The sequence below is a fragment of the Colossoma macropomum genome, unplaced genomic scaffold, assembly GCF_904425465.1.
Source record: "Colossoma macropomum unplaced genomic scaffold, Colossoma_macropomum, whole genome shotgun sequence".
In the NCBI taxonomy this organism is placed as follows: domain Eukaryota; kingdom Metazoa; phylum Chordata; class Actinopteri; order Characiformes; family Serrasalmidae; genus Colossoma; species Colossoma macropomum.
In genome coordinates this window covers 17,178,170-17,198,217 of record NW_023494798.1, presented here as the reverse complement: position 1 = coordinate 17,198,217, position 20,048 = coordinate 17,178,170, and the positions used below count along the sequence as shown (strand labels likewise).

Below are 20,048 nucleotides of genomic sequence, written 5' to 3'. Positions count from 1 at the left end.
ATTATAACCCATTACAACAATTGCCTACCTTTGCAGCTGTCACACCATGAAACCTGGCTGAGGCACTGCGGCACTTTTCTTTTTTTTCCTTCAGTGCCTTTTCTACATTACCCCATATGTATGCAGCTGAACGAGTGATCCTTTTTCATTTGAGCTCTCATCCTTTCCACCGTGCTCCAGGTAACAAAGTGTATAATAGGGATGATCTTGCATGTGTGTCATACACGACCTGCATGTATGTCACACAGCCAATATGTGCACACCAGTACATTAACCTTTCTCCAGTCACTCAACATGCACAGTCATGTAACTACACATGCACACTCATGAAGATCAGTGCATTACACACACAGATCTAGAGAAGCTTTAAAGGACCAAGATTCTCTGTTTTTTTTTCTTTTCTGAGGTCCACTTAGGACATTTGTGTGGGTTTATGTACCAGAATAATCCATTTTCACATGAATTGTCCAACCTATCTCTATTCTTTAAAATTAAACAGGCTGTTTTTGTTGCTGCGCCTTTTGAGACTGACATATGTAAATGATCTCTGTTTTGACTGGCTGCTCTGTATTGTGCCTCATTCAAAAAGCAGCCCAGGCTGAGACACTGCTTATAATAGCTGAATAAGTGGATATATTGTAGCCTTGTATGTCCAAAATGGTAATTTAGAGGGGAAGGGAAAAACAATTTTAACTTGTAATGGAAGTTAATGCCACAAAATTTTTTGCGAGTCATTTTAGAGCATTTCTATTGGTCCTTTAATCATGACATTTAACACAATGCGAAGAGTAACTGAAGTTTTCACATTATGCAGAGAGCAAAAACAACAAAAATGGGGATATAAGGTTTTTGTGTGACAGCAAAAACGTGTTGGTTTTTGTGACATCACAAAAACAATGCATTTAAAACAGGCATAGTTTCCATATATGGACTGTAGAGTGAATGGTACATATAGTACATCAGAATCAAAAGTACATCACTCTCTTTTACTATAAAAAAGTGAAGAAAATTAATTTTTCCATGTTTTGTACGGTATTGAGCAAGCTTTTCAGACAAAGTGATGGTTACTGGAAATGGTTCTCATTAATGACTAAAGACCTGGAGCAGAATGTGTAAAGCTGTAAATCGGACACAAGGCATAGCCGTGTCTTTAGAAGGTGTTCCTGAGAAAAGCGTTAGTTCTGAAAACGTCAGATTGGATCTCATCTCTCTCTCGCTCTCTCTCTCCCCTCATTCTCTCTAATAGCTATGATACTGGCCACCAGAGCCTACAGCAAAGGGGGGAAATGTTCAATGTGAATCAAATGAGACTGATTTCACTATTATTACTTTATTATTTATTTTTAGAGGTGACCTGAGTATAAGAGCACCCTGTTTTGAGGATCTTTATAGTGTTATTTGAGCTACTGTACCATTAAGATCATATTACTTTGTGAGGTCATTAAAAACATTTATAGAGAGCAGAACATACAGTACACAAAAAACGAGTGAGCCTTAAAGTCAGCCTGACTTCTTTTGACTGCTTTTTCCTTTTTGTCCTGCTTTTTCTGTGAAAGTATAAAAAAGCTGAAATAACAGCCTTACTAGGGGTGGGAATCTTTAGGCACCTCACGATTCGATTCGATTATGATTCAGAGGGCTGCGATGCGATTATAAGACGATTATCGATGCATCTCGATGCATCTTTTTGTCTATACAGGATTTCTATTTTCCTACTGTCTGAGGACTTGGTACTTTTACAGCAAAGTATCTGTAATGATCCATAATGAATTTACTTCCAATATCTTTTATTAATAAATCAAATGGAAGTGATGTGGTAAGTGAACTAGAAGGCTCTCATTCACTGCTTTTGTTTGGAGCACGAGATGCTGCTGCCGCTCATCTGCGATAAAATGCGCTGTTACGGTGAAATAAGATCCAGTAGTGATGGATGTCCACACAGCACAAGTTACAGCTATTCTACCCGTTTAATTCAGTGATTTTATAACTTCGGTTTTGGTCTCGTTGTAGATACGGGGGAGGTGGGGGTCGCTGTGTCAGTAAAATATCTTTGAGATATGTGTGCAACATAACGCGAAAGCCCTGTTTCGCAACGACTAAGAACTGGCTGCAGGTCACATAGCAACGATGTGTTATTCGCATTCATAAGCAGCGGAGTTGATTCCTGGCAAGTTAAATCTTCAACTAGAGACTGTCACACACTAAAAAGTTGCGAAGATGAAGTCGCTTCTCTTTCTAATTCTCCCGTTCCATCTTAAATAGTGCTGCATTTGCATTCGGCGCCTCAGTTAGAATTTAAGGTGGAACAGGAAATTCGAACAAGAAGCTGGAGAATAAGAAGCGACTTCAGCCTCGTAAAACAGTCGAAGGTTGAGAGACATTTTACGAGGAACTGATCTACTTCTGAAGAAAAGTTTTCTGGCGGAGATGGGAGGAAAGCAGGTATAGCTAAAGCTTAAAGCAGAGTAAAGTAAATCTGCATTTTTGTTTACATTGTTTAGCCTATACTAGGACATCAGCACATACTGAGACATACTGGATATTAAATGTTGTGGCTGCCAAGCTGGTCTGATTTATGTTGAAAGGACAAAATGGCTCTTCTTAACATTTGGGTTGTGACTCCTGACCGAACCTGGCTTTTAATGCGGGAGGGAGCTGGTCAGATTTCTCACTCATCCAGTTGTGTCTTTGTCCGGGCGCTGCACTTACCCACTTCCAAGTTCCGCCTTTTGCGTTCCGTCAACATTACATTATAAATTAAATTTTTAGAAAATCGATTTTTGACGTTTGTGAATCGATTCAGAATCGTTCGTGTCCGCATCGCGATGCATCTAAGAAACGATTTTTTCCCGCACCCCTAAGCCTTACTGACCGGAAGGTCTCCCGTTCGATTCCCTGAGCTGACAGTACATGACTGAACTGCTCTTGAGCAAGGCACCTAACCCCCAACTGCTCCCTGGGCGCTGCAGATAGGGCTGCCCACCGCTATGGGCAAGTGTACTCACTGCCCCTAGTGTGTGTGCATTCTCTAGTGTGTGTGTGGGTGTTTCACTACACGGATGGGTTAAATGCAGAGGTGAAATTTGTGGGACTAATAAAGGGTAACTTAACTTAAAAAACTTAAATAATGAATCATGTTTCAGAAACTACAAATAATTCAGATCAAAATGAACTTATTATATATATATATATATATATATATATATATATATATTTATAAATTTAATTTATTTTTTTCATTTTTGGCCTTTCATCAAAACAGACAGATTCTGTTCACTGGCAGAGTCTGACTCCATGTTTATCTTGTTTCAGAATGCCCACTTGCCCAAAATTATTTCCCACCCAAGTATCCTGTTTTACTTTGAAATATGTCATGTTAAGGAAGAAAAATATTTTCTTATTTCTGATTCACATTGACTTCAATGTGTTTAACTGATTTTGAAATGATTAGGCTCTGTATTCTATATGTCTGAATATGACTGTTCAGTGAAAGACAATGCAAAACTGATGCACCGCTTGCATCCACACAGTAGAAAGAGACCCAGCAATAATGAAGTCAGCAATGGAACATTAGTGACTCATGCTATGGGCGTGTTCTAGTACCTTTCCAATGGATCTGGGGAATGGGGCACGCTGGTTTTCAGGCACAAACATGGGCGGCACCAAGAGGGATCTTTTCGTCCTGTACGGCACTGTATCTTCAAGACCCAGAATCCCCTGCAGAGAAAAGAGAGAGCGAGAGACAAAGAGAGAGAGAGAGCGAGAGAGAGAGAGAGAGAGAGAGAGAGAGCGAGAGAGAGAGAGAGAGAGAGAGAGAGAGAGAGAGCGAGAGAGAGAGAGAGAGAGAGCGAGAGAGAGAGAGCAGACCACAATTAAAATATAACCTATGGTGATAAACATTTTAAAGTAAAACAAAACTAACACTGGCTTTCCATAAGAAGTACATTATTTGGTTTAAAATCAGATTGTAAGATTTTACTGATAATTCAGAAATTGAAGACCATGAACCACTTATTCTCAGAGTTTATACTGTTTCCAGTACAATTAGAACTTGCTAATAACTGCACAACACATGCTCCAAGAAAAACAATACTCAATCTGTAGCTCAATTATTCATGCAGTTAGTACAGTGAAAAATGAACATGTGCACACCGGCTTTATTACGACAGCTGAGATTCAAGGAGAGCAGCATCTCCATCACAGACTAGTTTCTTACAATATGTTTTTGGGAACCTTTTTTCATGAAGGGCAGCATTCGTAAGGCCTATTACGACAACAGATATAAACCTATATAAACAGTAATAATAGACTTATTCCACCAGCCATCAGTTGTCATAGAAGCTGCTTTAGTCAATTTCACCTCAGAAAATGTTCTGACGACTGAAACTTGCTGGAATAAGCCTTTATACATGCTTATGTAGGTCAATGTCAGTTGCCATGAAAGGCTTTTGTAGGTGAGATGTAGCCTTACGAATGATCCCCTACAGTAAAGCATTACCCTTTTTTTCTTCGCTTTCATCTCCCTATAGAACAAAGCATACCTTTAAAGGTCCATTTAAGCTACACTTAAGGCACACCACTGCACCTTAAACACTATGTTGTCTCTTTGAGGGTACATTTGCGTTGTAACGTCATCCATGTTTTCACCACACACACCATTCTGTTACTCCACTCCAGAATCAATTCCTTCTTATCTATTACAAGTTTAGACATTATGGACAATCCCTTTCCCTCCCTTTCAAAGCTGCTTTCCACTAGGCCTATTCAGACAGCCACTGTACATCCGCTCCTTACTCAAAGAAACCTCTTCTACCCTCCAGTCACCTGCTTGAGTTTAAACAAAACAGCTGTCAGATGGCAGCGAAGCTTCTTTTTTTCCCGATCGATGAGCTCCTCTAGGTCATTAAGAGCGGTCATTAAAGCCAGCTCTTCAGTCTCAGCAGCTCCACTCCACCTAGCTCACCAGTCACACGTGCAATTAAAAGGTGCTTCTCATTCACAGAAGCTTAAACAAAGCCAATAATGTCCTGCTAGTGCCCATTGTTCTGTGGCCATCAGCTTCCTAATGGACTCAATGTTTGCTTAAGCTTCCTCAGCGTGCTACACTGGAAGCCGTGGCGAGATAAAGGATGAAAAGAGAGCAAAAAAAGTTGGAGAAGCTGAACAAAGCAACAAAGCGAAATGGAGAATGCTTGGTACAGTCAATATAGCATTTACAGTGTGCGCATGTGTTTGTGTGGAAGTGCAACTGTACATGCCTAATGGAGTTTATTTGCATCTAAATTCAATAAGTCAGGTAATCAGCCTCTCTCCTGTCAGCACCTTGGATCCTTCCTCACTTTCTGGCTCTCTCGTTTCCCTTTTCTTTGTCAGCACTGATGCAATTAGAGCCTTTCAGGCCCTCAAGGTGGCAGTGCAAATTATATTTGTCACTCACAGCATCGACACCACACTGAAACTGAATACATTAGCATGGAGGCAGTGACCCATGTGAGTTTGTTCTGCCCTGGGCAGCCAAGTGGCACCCACACACGCCCATATAATGACTCCCAACATCCAACAAGAGTGAAAAGACACAACCAAGTATGAGCGAGATCACAGTGTAAAAATAGCTACAACACTGTATGTACAGAACTGACTAGTTTACTAAAGCTAAAGCTAATCGTGCAAATTGCACATAGAACTTTGTTCTAATTGTGCTATGCTTGTGAGGTGCAGGATTATAAAAAATGCTGTGAAATGGTGGAGCTGTCAACAAGCTCAGGACAAGAGAGAAAATGCTTAGTTCCTTCAAAGTTCTACAGGGGCGTTCTAATCCGGCTCTTAGAGTTGGGGAAGCTTAAAACCTGGAAAGTCAACGCCATAAGTGTCATTATGTGAACTCTGGAGGGGTTATAATAGTGTAATCTGTTCTTCGAGGCTAATGCCTCCATCTAGCCACTATATCTGCTGCCTTTGTTAAATTATTTTAAATTATTAAAAATGTTCGCATGATACTAAAATGGAGGGCTATATTAAATCCAGCAACGAAAAAAAAATATGATCGAAATATTATAAAACACGACTTAAAAAGGCACCAACTCTGTCCAGGACTGACAAACATGGAGTCACTCATGGTGGCCAATCAAATTTCTGTCATTCATGCCAATGTCATCAGCATGCTTTTGAGATGCTAGAACATCCCTTTGAGAAGCTAAACACGTTTTTGTGATGATACAGCATGCCTTTGAGATAATATAACATGGTTGAGATGATATATGTCTTTGAGATGATACAACATACCTTTGAGATGCTATAATACGCTTTTGAGATGCTACAACACACTTTTAAGATGATACAGCATGTCTCTGAGATGCTATAATACGCTTTTGAGATGCAAACACATGCTTTTGAAATGCTACAACGTGCTTTTGAGATGGTACAACATGCTTTTGAGATGCTATAACAAGCCTCTGAGACGCTACATGTGTTTGAAAAGATATAGTATGCTTCTGAGAAGCTAAACATGCTTTCAACATGATACAACACACGTTTGAGATGCTAGAACACGCTTTTGAGATGCTACAACATGGTTTTGTGATGCTACAACAAGCTTCTGGGATGCTACAACACATTTTGAGATGCTACAACCTGCTTTTGGGATGCTGCAACATGACTTTGGGATGCTACAACATGCTTTTGAGATGATACAATACACTTCTGAGATGATATACTACACTTATAAGATGCAAAACCATGCTTTTGAGATGACTGCATGTTTTTGAAATGATACACCACACTTTTAAGATGTAAAAACACACTTTTGAGCTTCAAAAACCTACTTTTTTATGCAGAAGATAAGATGATCCTTTATTAGTCCCACAATGGGGAAATTCTCAGTATTACAGCACCAAAGGGAAAGCAAGGCACTCAAGAAAAGAAAAAAAGTAACAAGAAGCGAATCAACTTAAAGTTTTTACAGTTTGTGACTTGTTACTTTATAGACAAAATATATAATACTAACAATATAAAATAATATAAAAAATATATAAACTCTATCCTTAAAATAAAACTTACAATATAAAGAATTATAAATAAATAAAAGCAAAAATATTTAAGGATATTTTACCCGAATTTCACATAGAGTATTGCACGTGTCCTGTTTACTAACAACACCTCACACAACAGGCTTGGCCAACAGCACTGCTGTACAGATGCATACAGCCATGTACCAAATGTTTAATTGAGACCAACAGTAACTCATAATTGAAGTGTGTTCATGAGAAAAGAGGATGAGATACAGAACGGATTAGATAAACAACATCAGAAGACATGAACTGCCCATCCTAATCCATTAGCCCTTTCTTTCTGCCAGGCCCATTTTCCCTTCCTTCCCGATGGGCCAATCCATTTACACGATGGATGGATCACACTGCCATCTCCAGAGGCACTCTAGGTATGTGAAAGAGTGCTCATTAATGGGCTAATAGTCAACACTGAACCGTGTCTGATGAATGGAGTTTATTTAGACTAGCTCAAGTCTAAAAAGGCCTCAAATCCCTAATCACTTGCTGCGAAGTGGGAAAAAAAAACTCCTGCAAAAAATTACTATAAAAAAATGTAAAATAAAGAAATAAATAATCAACCTTTGCGGTTCTTGTTACATGGGAAATTCAAAGATTGCATTGTTGTGCTAATGTCAAACAAAGCCCTTGTCTCTGAGGATAATTTTCAGTCGTATTAAACAAATGTTTTAGCATAATCAGGGTCCGTAAGATATTAATAAACATACCCTCACAAAAAAACAAAAAAAACAAAACAAAATAAAACAAAAAAAAACTAAGTAATGACACCCCTAATAATCCCTTTTCTGTACGCATTAAGGCACATCTTTTTGGCAGGTGAGCAGGCCCAGTGTTGATTTTTACAAAATGAGCCTTACGCAGCTCCCAGCATGCATCTGTACTCATTAAATTGATCCCTCTGAAATGCACTAGAGAGAGAGAGAGAGAGAGAAGGGGAGGAGGAAGAGTGCAGTCAGGGGGAAACAAGATGAAATGTCATAGAGTTACTCACTGGTAGGAACACTGAATGGGGCACCAGCATGACATGTCAAGATATAAAAATTAATAAAATCTAGAGCATTTACTCTGTCTATTGTTTTTCTGTTTTCTGTTCTGGTGTTTCATCTTTCTCTTGTCTGAGATCTGATTTTTCTCTAAATCTCTCTCTCTCTATTGAATCTGCCAGGCACTGATGCTCTAAACCCAGCCCAGTTTCACTACTACAGCTGACACAGATACATCCTAATCAATGGATGAGGTTAACCCCCTCTCTCTTTCTTACCCTTACTCTTTCTCTCTCCCTCTTTCTCTCTTTCTCTTTAGATTTGTTGTATTTTGCCCTGGCATGTAACACCCGTGCCCCCACCGCTCACAAAAGCAGCAGCTCCAACATTCATGCTGAGGAAGCGAGGTGGTTGGGGGGGTGGGGGGGGTGGGGGGCAATGACAGGCCATTCATTGTCTTTGACTAAAATAACATAATTTGATAGCGGAAAACAACAGCAAGTGTAGAGCTGAGCATTAATTTGAATGGGAAGCTGGCCGGGTTTTGTCCTTGCTGTGTGCCCGTGCCTGGCTGCAGCAGTGCTGGCAGTGTGCTGTTGGCTCCCAGGCTGCCAGAGCCCAGCGGCTGTCAGGATGACAGACAGTGTGGAGCTGGAGGAGGGCAGAAATGAAGCCATTTGTTTACAGCGCCCCTCGCTGTCACCCCAACGCACAGGACACGCTGGCTGCCTGGGCCGAGGAACCGCATAGGGCAGGCCAACGCCCAAAACAACAGGGGAACAAGAGAGCAGACACGGAGCACCCGGCCAGAACAAACTGGCCCCTGCCCTCCCAGTGGGCTGCACCACAAGTCCAGTGAGCAGATTTTAAATGTCATACTAAAAATCCCTGGGGCTGTTGACTGGAGCATTGCAGAACGGTCCCTCCTTGTTTTAGCTGAGTGGGTTATTACATGTATAAAGTTCAAACTCATAATCATAGCTAAGGAGCACTGTGTAATTGACTAAAGCCTTGGATACACTACAAAACTTTACAAATCCTTACAGATTATAAAAAGACGGGGATCCTACACTTTACGACCGACTTTTGTAGATTTACATGGTGACTCAAAAACTGTGGATTGCACACTAAATGACTACACTCTTAAAAGATTCATAAATTGCTCTTGGCTATTTTCCATGTAGAACTTGTGTAATGTAACAGGAACATTAAGCATGGCTTTACATGGTGTTACATGTAGCTACTTGAAATTTATCTGAAACTATTATTTTACAAGTTGCATAATGTTAAGTCTCCTGCAATTCACTTGAAATTTGCTTGACATACCGTACAACGGCTGCAACAGTCTCACATGCTGATGGCAAACTATGTGATGAAAAATAACTGGCAAATAATGGACAAGAACAAATTATGTTCCTCCTGATCAACTTCATTTTCATTTTGTCAATCACCTGAGCCATGACAACAAACGAGTGTGAATTTCGCAAAGCATAACAAGTAATATTTCTTATTTACTGCTAATGAATTAGCCTAACTAACAACAGGTTCGGAATTCAAAGCAGGCCTGTTGTCACACTTTTCTTTAAAATCTGAACAAACAAGCTATTAGTCAAATGTTATCTTATAAACATTATCTACTATATCTTTTCTGTTTTGTATGTACTAAAATAGAAACCTAGTAATAATTAACTGCAGCATAAGTCAACTAGTGCTCAGTGGTATTGTCAACCCCCCCCCACGCCCGGGGAGACTCGACTTGGACTCTCCCTGGCTCTGCCCACTCTCCTCCTCTCTCACACACCTCAGCTCATTCCAAGGACACTAGTTAAGACTGCTACTTATACCCCTTCATTTTCACTGTGTTTCTCTGTGTTGCTACCTGGATTCAAACAATATAAATGTTCCCTCAAAGGTACAACAGTGGTTTAAGGTCCAACAGTGTACCTGAAATAAGTTTCAAGGTACACATTTGTACTTTTTATAACCTAATGTTTTAAAACAGAACAATAAAATAAAAAGCCTGGAGACGAGACGGGGTGTGTGGAGTCAATGCAACTTAGAAAATATAATTTCAATGGATTATGATACAATTATGTTTCCTGACTAAAGGTACAGAGATGTATCCTTGAGGGTACCACCCTAGTAACAGGAGGGGTACTGCTCCAGTCACAGTTTCATACCTTTTTTTTCTGAGAGTGTACATAACAGGAACGATGCACTTATGAAAGACAGAATGCTTCTCAAACAATTACTACAAACTGCTGTATAAATGTGCAATATATGTTAACATAAGGGATGTTTTAGCATGAACGTCCTAGCTACTAGTCTTGCTAACTAGTGCAGTGATCCACAGTGTTGCACACTGGATTGCCTTCTGTAATTGTCAAGATGCACATAAAAAGATTTAGGATATTTGCAGTGACACTTCATTTTGAGTGGTCCTCCTGAAACAAACACTCAACAGACTCAGTAACATGTCAAAAACATATGAGTTAGGATTAGGTTCTGGGTTGAGGTTGAGGTTGAGGTTAGGATTAGGGCCAGGGTTAGGATTAGGGCCAGGGTTAGGCTTAAGTTTTTTTTGTGTAAGGTTGGGTAAGTTTAGGTTTTGCATAATGGAAGTAACATATTAACAATACATCTGTTTAATGTAAATAATGTATCAACAATACATCTATAACATATTTACTTCAATGTTTTCAGATGCGGCAGTACTGCTTGTTCACTTATATGTTGTTGATGTGATACTGATAATCTGTTAAGAGTTTATTAATCATTCACAAAGGACCACTCCAAATAAAGTGTCACCCAGTTTGCAACCTCCAACTACTGTTATAAAAGTTTCAAAATGAAAGCCGGCCTGAGAGGTGCCTTGTGTCCTTTGGCTGGCCTCTTCTGACCGACGTGCTCGAATTGCACCACATCAATCCCAGAGCGTGATTCACCTTGGCTGCTGCTCCATTCTGACGTCCTCAGGAAGCTGAGCAATATCTCTCCGTGTAATGGGAGTTTATATTATTTTCAGCAGCTAGATAAGAGGCACAAGAAAGAGAGTGACGGGTTCTACAGCGAAGATGAAACATTTCTGTCAGCCCCGTCGCCCGAGAGCGATGAGCGATGACAAGAGCAAAGGAAACGGCGATGGAACTCGGAGACGCCGTGGGAGGCGCAGAGGGCCACGCGGGTGTTATTGATGAACTTTTCTGCTTCTCCTCCCCTCCTACACCCTCAAGGACGGATCGGCGAGCATCCCGGATCAGGACTGCAGGACCGAGAAGTTTGCCTCTGTTACGCCATCGCCTTTTTCTCTCGCTGATGTATAGTGCCACTGACATCCCAGAGAGAAGATAGCCATGAATCTTTAATGCTTCCTGCTCATAAATTACAGTGGCACGATCAGCTGGGCTTCAGCTCTTCCTGCTCTATAAGAGACTTGGAGGTCTCATTAATAACTGATAGCGAGGCTCGGAGATTAGTGGTGTGTGGATCACCAGTTCCAGACTTGCCTGCTCTGTGAAGCTGCAGGCAGCACTGTTCCGCTCTGCATTCTGCTTGCCGTTGCTCAAAAGGCTGCTTTTTTTTTTGTATAAAAGCTGGAGGAAGTTATGTTAATATGGCTACCACCCACTTGAACATATTTTGTCAAATGAAAGGTGTGCATGCTTGCCATTCCTGACTCGTTGAAGGTGAGGAAGGTCACATTCATCTGCTTCTGAAGGAGGGCTAGGATACAATTTATGAAACCGGCACTCGAGTTAATGATCCTCCCATGAACACTGCTTAGCAGTACGCTCACCCAATTTGTGATTCATTTCCATTCCTTAGAAAATCAGCCTTATTCTTCTTCAAGAGGGCCACTGTGTGTCCCTTTCCTTGAAAGTTCCAAGGCACAAACAGCAGCGCACTGATCACAGGCTTTGATGACTCCCACCCAATCTCAAACCTCCACAGCTTATTAATAACTAAGCACTAGAACCTCAGAACTTTCGTTTTCACCCTCATACATTCTGGCATTAGAGGCAATGTTGGTGCTTAACAACAAAGCTCTATGCTAAAAATCGAGCATTAAAACTGAGCTGGCTTCGGCTATGATTCTTTTCTCTTATGATGCCAAATATGGTCACAGCTGCAGACAATATCCTACACGTCCCATCTGTCACTCATAAATCAGCCACGATGCAGGACGAAAGAAACACAGGGAGCAGAACACTCTCTCTGTTTTCCTTAGTCATCACGTATCTGCCTCCTTCAGTACGGTAACTGGGAGGAGAACGAGCGCAGGAGTAGTGTCCCGTCCTTGTCAATTCTGCCACTCCGCTGCTGACTGCTATATTGAGATGTGTCATTATTCATTTCTGACATTTCATTTCTCAGAGGGAGTGGAGCCAGAGCGTCAGACTGAGGCACAGATTTGCATTGCATATTTTCAGCTTCTCAGCAGCCTATACTCAGGTACAACATCCTATCTAGAATACGCCTGCCATGACAGTGAAAGAGAGAGAGTAAAAGAAAGAGAGAGAGACTAAAAGAACTATAGACCTGTTCATAACGGCGTCATGAGACAGCTGCTAAACAGCACATTATTGACAGAGGGAGTGACAGGGGAACTAGATTAAGGACATGAGGACAGACACTGCCCCCGTGGCCCACTGACACAATGACAGCATGCAGTACAGATGGAGGGAGGACAGCGCGCTGTACAGATGGAGGGACAGAGATGAACAGAGTGGCAGGGCAGACGCTGAACTTTACAAGAAGGAGTTCTGGGTCAGAAAGCTAGAAAAGCCAGAAAAATTCATTCTCAGCACTAACTTAAAGTACAGCGTCATTCAAGCCTGAACTTGCGCTCTAAACCTGAATATGGCCAGACATCATTCCTGACCACCACCAGCTGGAGTAGTGCAGCAACAATAACAGCCATCATCAGATCATCAATAAAGAAAACTTAAAAAATGAACAGCCTAATTAAAAGCTATCCAAAATTAAGCATAAATTCAACTTCCAGCTAATTTCTTCATCATCCAGCACCTTTGAACAACATTCCAAAAGCTGGATAAACTACAAAATGCACTGTTCCCATGCTGCAGCATTGGTCTCAGTGGACCACCCTGGCAATAATATAAGTGGCTTCAGCATGCCAGATTAAAAAATATTTAAGGTAATAAAAGTAGAGAGAAAAATAAGGAACAAAAATCAGGCCAAAATCCATTAAATGTGAGAGACTGTGGAAAAACCCAAGCATGAAATCTGAATCTGACCTGAGCCTGAAAAATATGACTCATGACCGAACCCAACCAAACCTTAACAAACTCGAAACTGTTGCGTCCTGTCAAGTTTCTGTACTGGTTGCATAATATATTCTTTTAATTGTGGGTTTAATTTTAATTGGCAATAGTGATATTTCAAATGACAACAATAGATAAACATTGCCTGTAACCAATCACAAAATTGCTGTTTTGTGCTGTGACCCATCATAGATGTCCTTTGGTAAATTTCATCAAAATAATGCATACCAGTCTTTAACCGTGTCGCATCAAGGATGCACCACTGTGATTTTAATAGATCACAAGATGTATCGCAATCATGACACGTTGCAACAGAACTGCATTTTGACAATGGGTTTAAATGAACGTAGTCCTGTGGACCAAGACGTGATCTCATAACAAGAACATCTGGGGACAGCCATGAGAAATTTTGGCCTAAATGTGGGTGGGAACTTGTTAGAGGGGGAACAAACAGGGTGTAAAATTTTTAAATCAATCCAACACCTCAGGAAGCTGGAGCACAAAGTAGGTGGTGAAGTTTCACTCGTCAAGCTTGTTGTCAGGTCATGGATGTAATGTAAGTCCCCCAATAAAACTCCAATTAAGCATGAGTTGCAACTCATTACCTGCAATAAAAATTAATACTACTTCTTGCAAGTGAAAAACAGTTTCACTGACTAACATTTTGCTAACTACCTTCCTTGTGTTATTGCTTGTAGACCGAATATTAAAAGACCACAGACTAAAGGAAATTGGGGTGGGTTCTTATGGGGACATACCCCTGCTGGCAGTGGATTTCACTGCAGTTCAGCACCAAAAGTTGTCTCCATCACAATATCACATCTGGCTCCATGGCACTGAACTAAATATAGAATACCAATGAATGTAGAATACAAATGAATGCATCACATTTGCTGCAGCCTTGCTAAGGCATAAGATGGAGTTATGCAATAACTGTAGTTTGAGAAAGAACAATACACCTGAACTCTTGTATCCTAAATATTCTCAATTAACTTTTCACCCTTAACCCCAAGCCACTGCCCCTTTCTCTCAGATGCTCCTCTAGTGCAAAGCAAAAGCTGCCCAGAAGTCCAGTTCTTTCCCCCTGCTACATTTCTGAACCTAGTCTTTACACCACAACGACCAATTGAATGTGTGATCTGTACCACCAATACCTAAATAAATAAACACGTTATGTTTCACAGAACCAGCCAGGTCTATGAACCACAATAACCTCAAAATGACCCAAAAAGTAACTGGCATAGAATAGGAGTATTTTTTAATATAATCTTCTTTACTAATCAAGTCAACCTCTACTTACCTTCACTACAAGGTGTGATGCAAGCTGAGGGTGAGAGAAAGCAAGAGAGGCCAGGGACACTCAATGTTCTCATTAGCTGTGGAATCATCTTATCTTTTTAGGACATTAGATGCCAAAGAATTCACAAAGGCTCGTAAATAAGCATTTACGCTGTTGTTTGTGCTATTATCACGTTCCGCTTTCTATTCATTTGCCTCGAAAGGCGAGGTATTCTCATTTCGCACAACAAAACCTGAGAAAAATGAAAAGCAACAGTGCTGCGTATCTCCTGCATGCATTTTCAATTGAAATCTGTTCTTTCATTAATTCGTATATTGATCCTGGGCAGAGGAGTGTGAATTATGTCGTGAATTCTTAGTTTCCTCATAATAGCCTCCATTCATCAGAGCCCTGCCTCTTCAGCAGCTCCCATCACTGCGCTGGCCTCCAGGGCCCATAAAAACATTTTTCCATTTCCTCTCACACTTATCAATAATCAAAGTGCAATAAACCTAGCAATTATACCAAATACCGCATTTATAACTTGCGCTTTATTTTTTCAGCGAGACAAAGTGTGGTTTACAGCTGAGAGCGGGCCAGTGGCTTTCAGCCTCCTTTCTTTCCTTTCTTTATTTTTCACTGTGCCTGAGCTTGACACTGATTGCAGGCTATATGATCCATAATGAGGCCTTTCTCCACGCCTTAATTCTGCCTCTTCACGGACAGCTATTCTAATCCAGCTCTCCCTGCTTGTGCCAATCACTCGGCCGAGGCTATTACTGCCATGAGTGGCTTACGTGGAACTCACAGTGAGGCGTGAAAAGCTGAAAGATGTATATTGTGCACAAACGCCAATAAGAGCAATCCAGGATGGTAAGAGTAAGATACCAATGCAGAAGAGGGTGAGCCCAAACCAGGAGGACAGCAGCTAGTTCTGTTCAGCTTGAAATGAGCAAAAACCAACAATACAAACAGTGTAAGACTAGCAAAGAGCTCCATAATCTAGAGAAAGTATTTCATTGAGTTCCCATTCTCTGGGCCAGAATAACCCTCTGGAGCAGAATGAATGACTAAGAGCAGCAGGCATAAGCAACAGAAGGAGTGGTGACACACATGAAACTCTGGCAGTCCCTCATTAGAACTGGAGCTGGTGAAACAGCACCACAGGGACACCTGCTCCAGAGAGCTTGAGTCAGGCTCAAACCACTGGGGAAGAACCAAACACCCAAGACAAGCCTGGGAAACCCTTTAATCAAGTCAGAGTCTGCGACCCTGAGAGGCAAGAGGCCTGAAATGGGGTCGCCCCAATGTCTCTGACACTTGATCGTGCATGAGTGAGTGGCTAAAAAAAGAGACTGCATGAAAAATTACATGAAAAGAGGGAAGACAATGGTAAAGAAGGGTGATACAAAGGCAGAGAGTGAGACCAAGAGTGTTCCAAGGTTTAATGAGAGAGGAGATGCAGCACTGTGTGAGTGAAGCAACAGGGTATGTCCTATTTATTCCACAAGAAGTGGGCAGTGCACTGTGCATGTGTTGAACATGGCTAAGACATGCATGTCACTCACTGCTGTAAAAAGATCTACAGCCTGTCTGCTGTAATATTAATACACAGCGCTGATTTCCTGTCAGTAGGGACTTGCTCTCAGCTTGCATTACATTTGTAAGATTACCAACCCAGTCTACTGAGCACATACCCAGGGGTCCTGTTCTCTAGGGGCCCTTGACCAGCACCGATATACAACAGATTGGCTAGTATGCTACATTCTTTTAAAGGCACACACAACCCATACAACCAAGACACCAAGAGTTCATATAACACAAGCCAATGAAAGTACAGTCATAGAATTTAAAATAAAATCAGAAATAAGCTCACCAGACAAAAAATTAGTCACCTGTGACTGAAACGTACCTAAGAGCATGTAATACCTCCACGAGCACGAATAACAGCTGCGATTCGATTTGGTATGGACTGGACAAGTTTCTGCATGTACATGACATCATGTTCAACCACTCTTGCATCAAAGAATTGTGCAGTTCGGCCAGATTTTGTGGACGTCTGACTCATTGTTCCAGGTAGCCCCACAGATTTTCAAGAGGATTCAAATTTGGGGATTTCGTGGGCCCCGTCCAGATGTGTGAATGCTCCAGAATGTTCATCATGCCAATCAGTCACATTTGCAGCCCTGTGAATGCGAGAACTGTCATTTTGGAATACAGGGATAGGAATGTTATGTTTCTCTGTAAGATGATGAGGAAAAGCCAAAACCTGGTTGTCCAGCAGCTCAATGCAGGCACTGTGGTTCAAATTTATTGGGGGTGTTTTGGGGTAATTAGAACACCCCCAGAACATCACAGAGCCTCCTCTAGCTTGAACCACAACTCGCACACAGTCCTCATTGAAGGCTTTGAGGTCTACGATGAACATGATGCCGAACATCATTTACATACAGGCAGAAACGAGATTCATCTGACCAGATAACACGTTTCCAGTCATGAACAGTCTAATTTTTTTGTCTCTTCGCCCACTGTAACCAGGCAACTTTGTGAGCATAGGCCTCTTGTATTAATACTTGTATTTATAGCCCAATCATCCTTGTGCAACACCATCTGCAGTAGCCTGAAGTTACTACCACCTTAAACATACAAGGTGACTATTTTTTTTGTCTGGGGAGCTTATTACTGGTGTGTAGGTCTATGTAACCAGTTAGGTCCCAATCATTTTTAAAGGGGTGTAGTTAGACATGCAGACTGATATTTCCCAGAAATGAAATGAGATGAAATACGAAAAAGGAAAGAAAAGCCGGAGTGGCGTTATTGCAAAAAGCACATGGAACGGTATTTTTCCATAAACCTGAGCTAATGAGTGGTAACATTAGCAGCTAATGCTATAACAGATCAGAAAGCAGTGAGGTCCAATCACACAAACTTAGTGGTTGAAAAATGTTCCATTTGTGTTGTTATATTTGATAACAGTGGAGTTTTTTCACCATAATTTTATTCCCCACTAACTACCAGTTGCTAAGTAACAATAATGGTCACTAATAGGGTTTTCACTTGGACACTTGGTTTTTAGACTGTGTGCCCAGTTGTCCAGTTCTGACTGTCATTTGTCAATTTTTTACAATATTCTCATGAACTGTGAAGGAAAAACAAGTAAAAAAAATAGTGGTCAGTTTGTTTGCTGTTCCCCCACCCTCACTGGCACAATAGCCAATCATAAAGAGAGCTGCCACAGGAAGCAGGTGTTTGTTTAAAATGAAGAAAAATGGCTTCATGAAGAATTTAAGACACAGATTATCAAAGATCCAAATGATTCAAAATCTGCAAAATGTCATTTCTCCCTTACATTATCATGGTTGAATAGTAATATGAGCGAAATCAGTGATCTGTATAAAGATCATATATTTCAGTCCTTTTAGGAAATTAAACATTGTTTAAATTTTACAGGAAGACTTTTGGAGATATTTACAGATGAGACGTTGAGTAAAGAGTCTCGGAGTTGAGTGAGAATGAATAAATTTGCGTGCCTTCTTTATTTTCTTAATTCGTCTGCAAGGCTCTATAATATCATGGCAAATAATCTGTACAGTAAATGTGAGAATTTAAGGCTGATATGGTAAAACAGATCTGAACTTGGACATTGTAGATGCAGATTTTATTATACACCAGTCAAGATCCAGAGTTTAGGATTAGCGGATAGCGAACGGTGCTGGAGGTGCAGGGGCGAAGGAGGCACCTTCCTACATGTAATGTGGGAAGCAAGTTACTCAAAGTCTTGGTGGTTGGAAAAAAACACAATCAGGATCTCCTCAGCTTTGTCTGGGAGATACATCACTTTTACTACCCGGTATCTAAACCAGAATGTAGACTAGCACTGGCAGGGAGGAGTCAGCTCAAACCCATATTTACCGACTGGTTAATTTAATGACAGATAAGAGCCTCTTTTGAAGCTCTGCTCACAAGACGCAATGGTTATCAAGGGAAATTTTATGAGGTTTGATCACAGTTCATACATTATATGATAAATGCAAGCAAGGTCCCTTGGAGAAATATTATAATAGTGATAAATGAGCCTAAAAACATCTAAATTCTTAATGTAACCATCCAATTTGTAGTCAAACTAATTAGCCCAACATTTTTTTAATTTAATTTTTATGTGCCTGGCTCGTTTTGTTAATGTAAGCAGTGTTATGTAAGCTATTAATGTACACCTGGTAATCCTTATAATGTGTCATGTTTTAAGTGGTAAAGTTAATTTCAAAGAAAAAAAAAATCAATAAAATTTAGGTTACAGATCTGACAATGTTTCTGTTACAAGGACCAATGAAACTTCAGACTGACATAAACAGAACTGAAATTCTCAATACCTTTTTACTCAAGAAAAAGCACTGCTGAAGATCATCACAGCTGTTAAACTATCATTAGTTTATCAGATAATTAAGCACCACATCAGCTATTGATAATTAATAGGCTGCTTGGCTTATTTTCAGTACAGTTAAACTTCTGCAAGCTTGTTTTGAAGAACCACCACAGCAGACAGAAGCAAGGTCCAATACAAAGTACAGCTGGAAGGTTGGTAGGGGTAGGTCTATGGGAATTTGGACTGTAAATGATTGTCAGGGGGCATAGGGAGTCCGGGTTGGCTTGCTGAGAGGCACTAATGCTGTATTTACATGTTAGCATTGAAAAATGAACTTGTTTTGTGTCTTACTTTAGCATATGGATAGCATTATGATTCCCGCAAGGTAATGGTTATCAATGTTCCCAATGTAGTGTTTTTAACACATGCAAATGCCTCTAAATACAGTTAACAGTGTTGTCATTGAAGTTCAGGTTTCTTAAACATTGTTAAACATACTTAGTATTGATTTTTCCTGAAAGATTTACATCCAGATTATTCCACCGCTGAAGACTCCATTGGCCCCTGTGCTATCCTGCTATTGCCAGTGGCAAAATATTCTGCCCCTCTTTCACTGAAAAATATGGAACATCTGGTACTTGCGCGTGTGCGCAAGGGGCCGGATGTCCAATGGTTTGTGCTCAGGGGCCCTGCCTGTAAGCAGCAGCGTATATGTGTGACATCACAAAAAAAGACTAATAAAACTCATAAACACTTACCCTGAGTGTTTGAGGAGATCTGGGTGGTGCTCCTAGGATGTCCACCTGTGCCATATCATCAGCATGCTCATTAAGTCCATGGATAAATATGACTGTCCCACTGTCCACAACATCTCTCCTGGGCACCAGATTCAGATCCTCATCTATCAGGAAGTCTGGGTGGGACACTTCAAATGACATGCCCTCATTCTCCGCACAGTCATCGAACACCACTGCAAACGTGTACACACACAGACACACGGACACACACATAGATGCATTAATTATCACCACAGCAAAATAACACACACAGAAACACAGACATTAACCGTCAAAG

At 40.8% G+C, this 20,048-nt stretch overlaps 1 protein-coding gene across 2 annotated transcripts in view; it reads right to left on the bottom strand.

Annotated features, from left to right (window-relative positions):
• Positions 1–20,048, bottom strand: part of cdh13 (cadherin 13, H-cadherin (heart)) — a 504,621-nt gene that overhangs the window by 298,979 nt on the left and 185,594 nt on the right. For both annotated transcript variants that reach the window (XM_036585553.1, XM_036585554.1), the window contains exons 3-4: positions 19,733–19,944; positions 3,604–3,717 (exon numbers count right to left, since the gene is read on the bottom strand). In XM_036585553.1, coding sequence (XP_036441446.1) covers positions 3,604–3,717; positions 19,733–19,944 — 326 coding nt within the window. The remainder of the gene's footprint in view (positions 1–3,603; positions 3,718–19,732; positions 19,945–20,048) is intronic.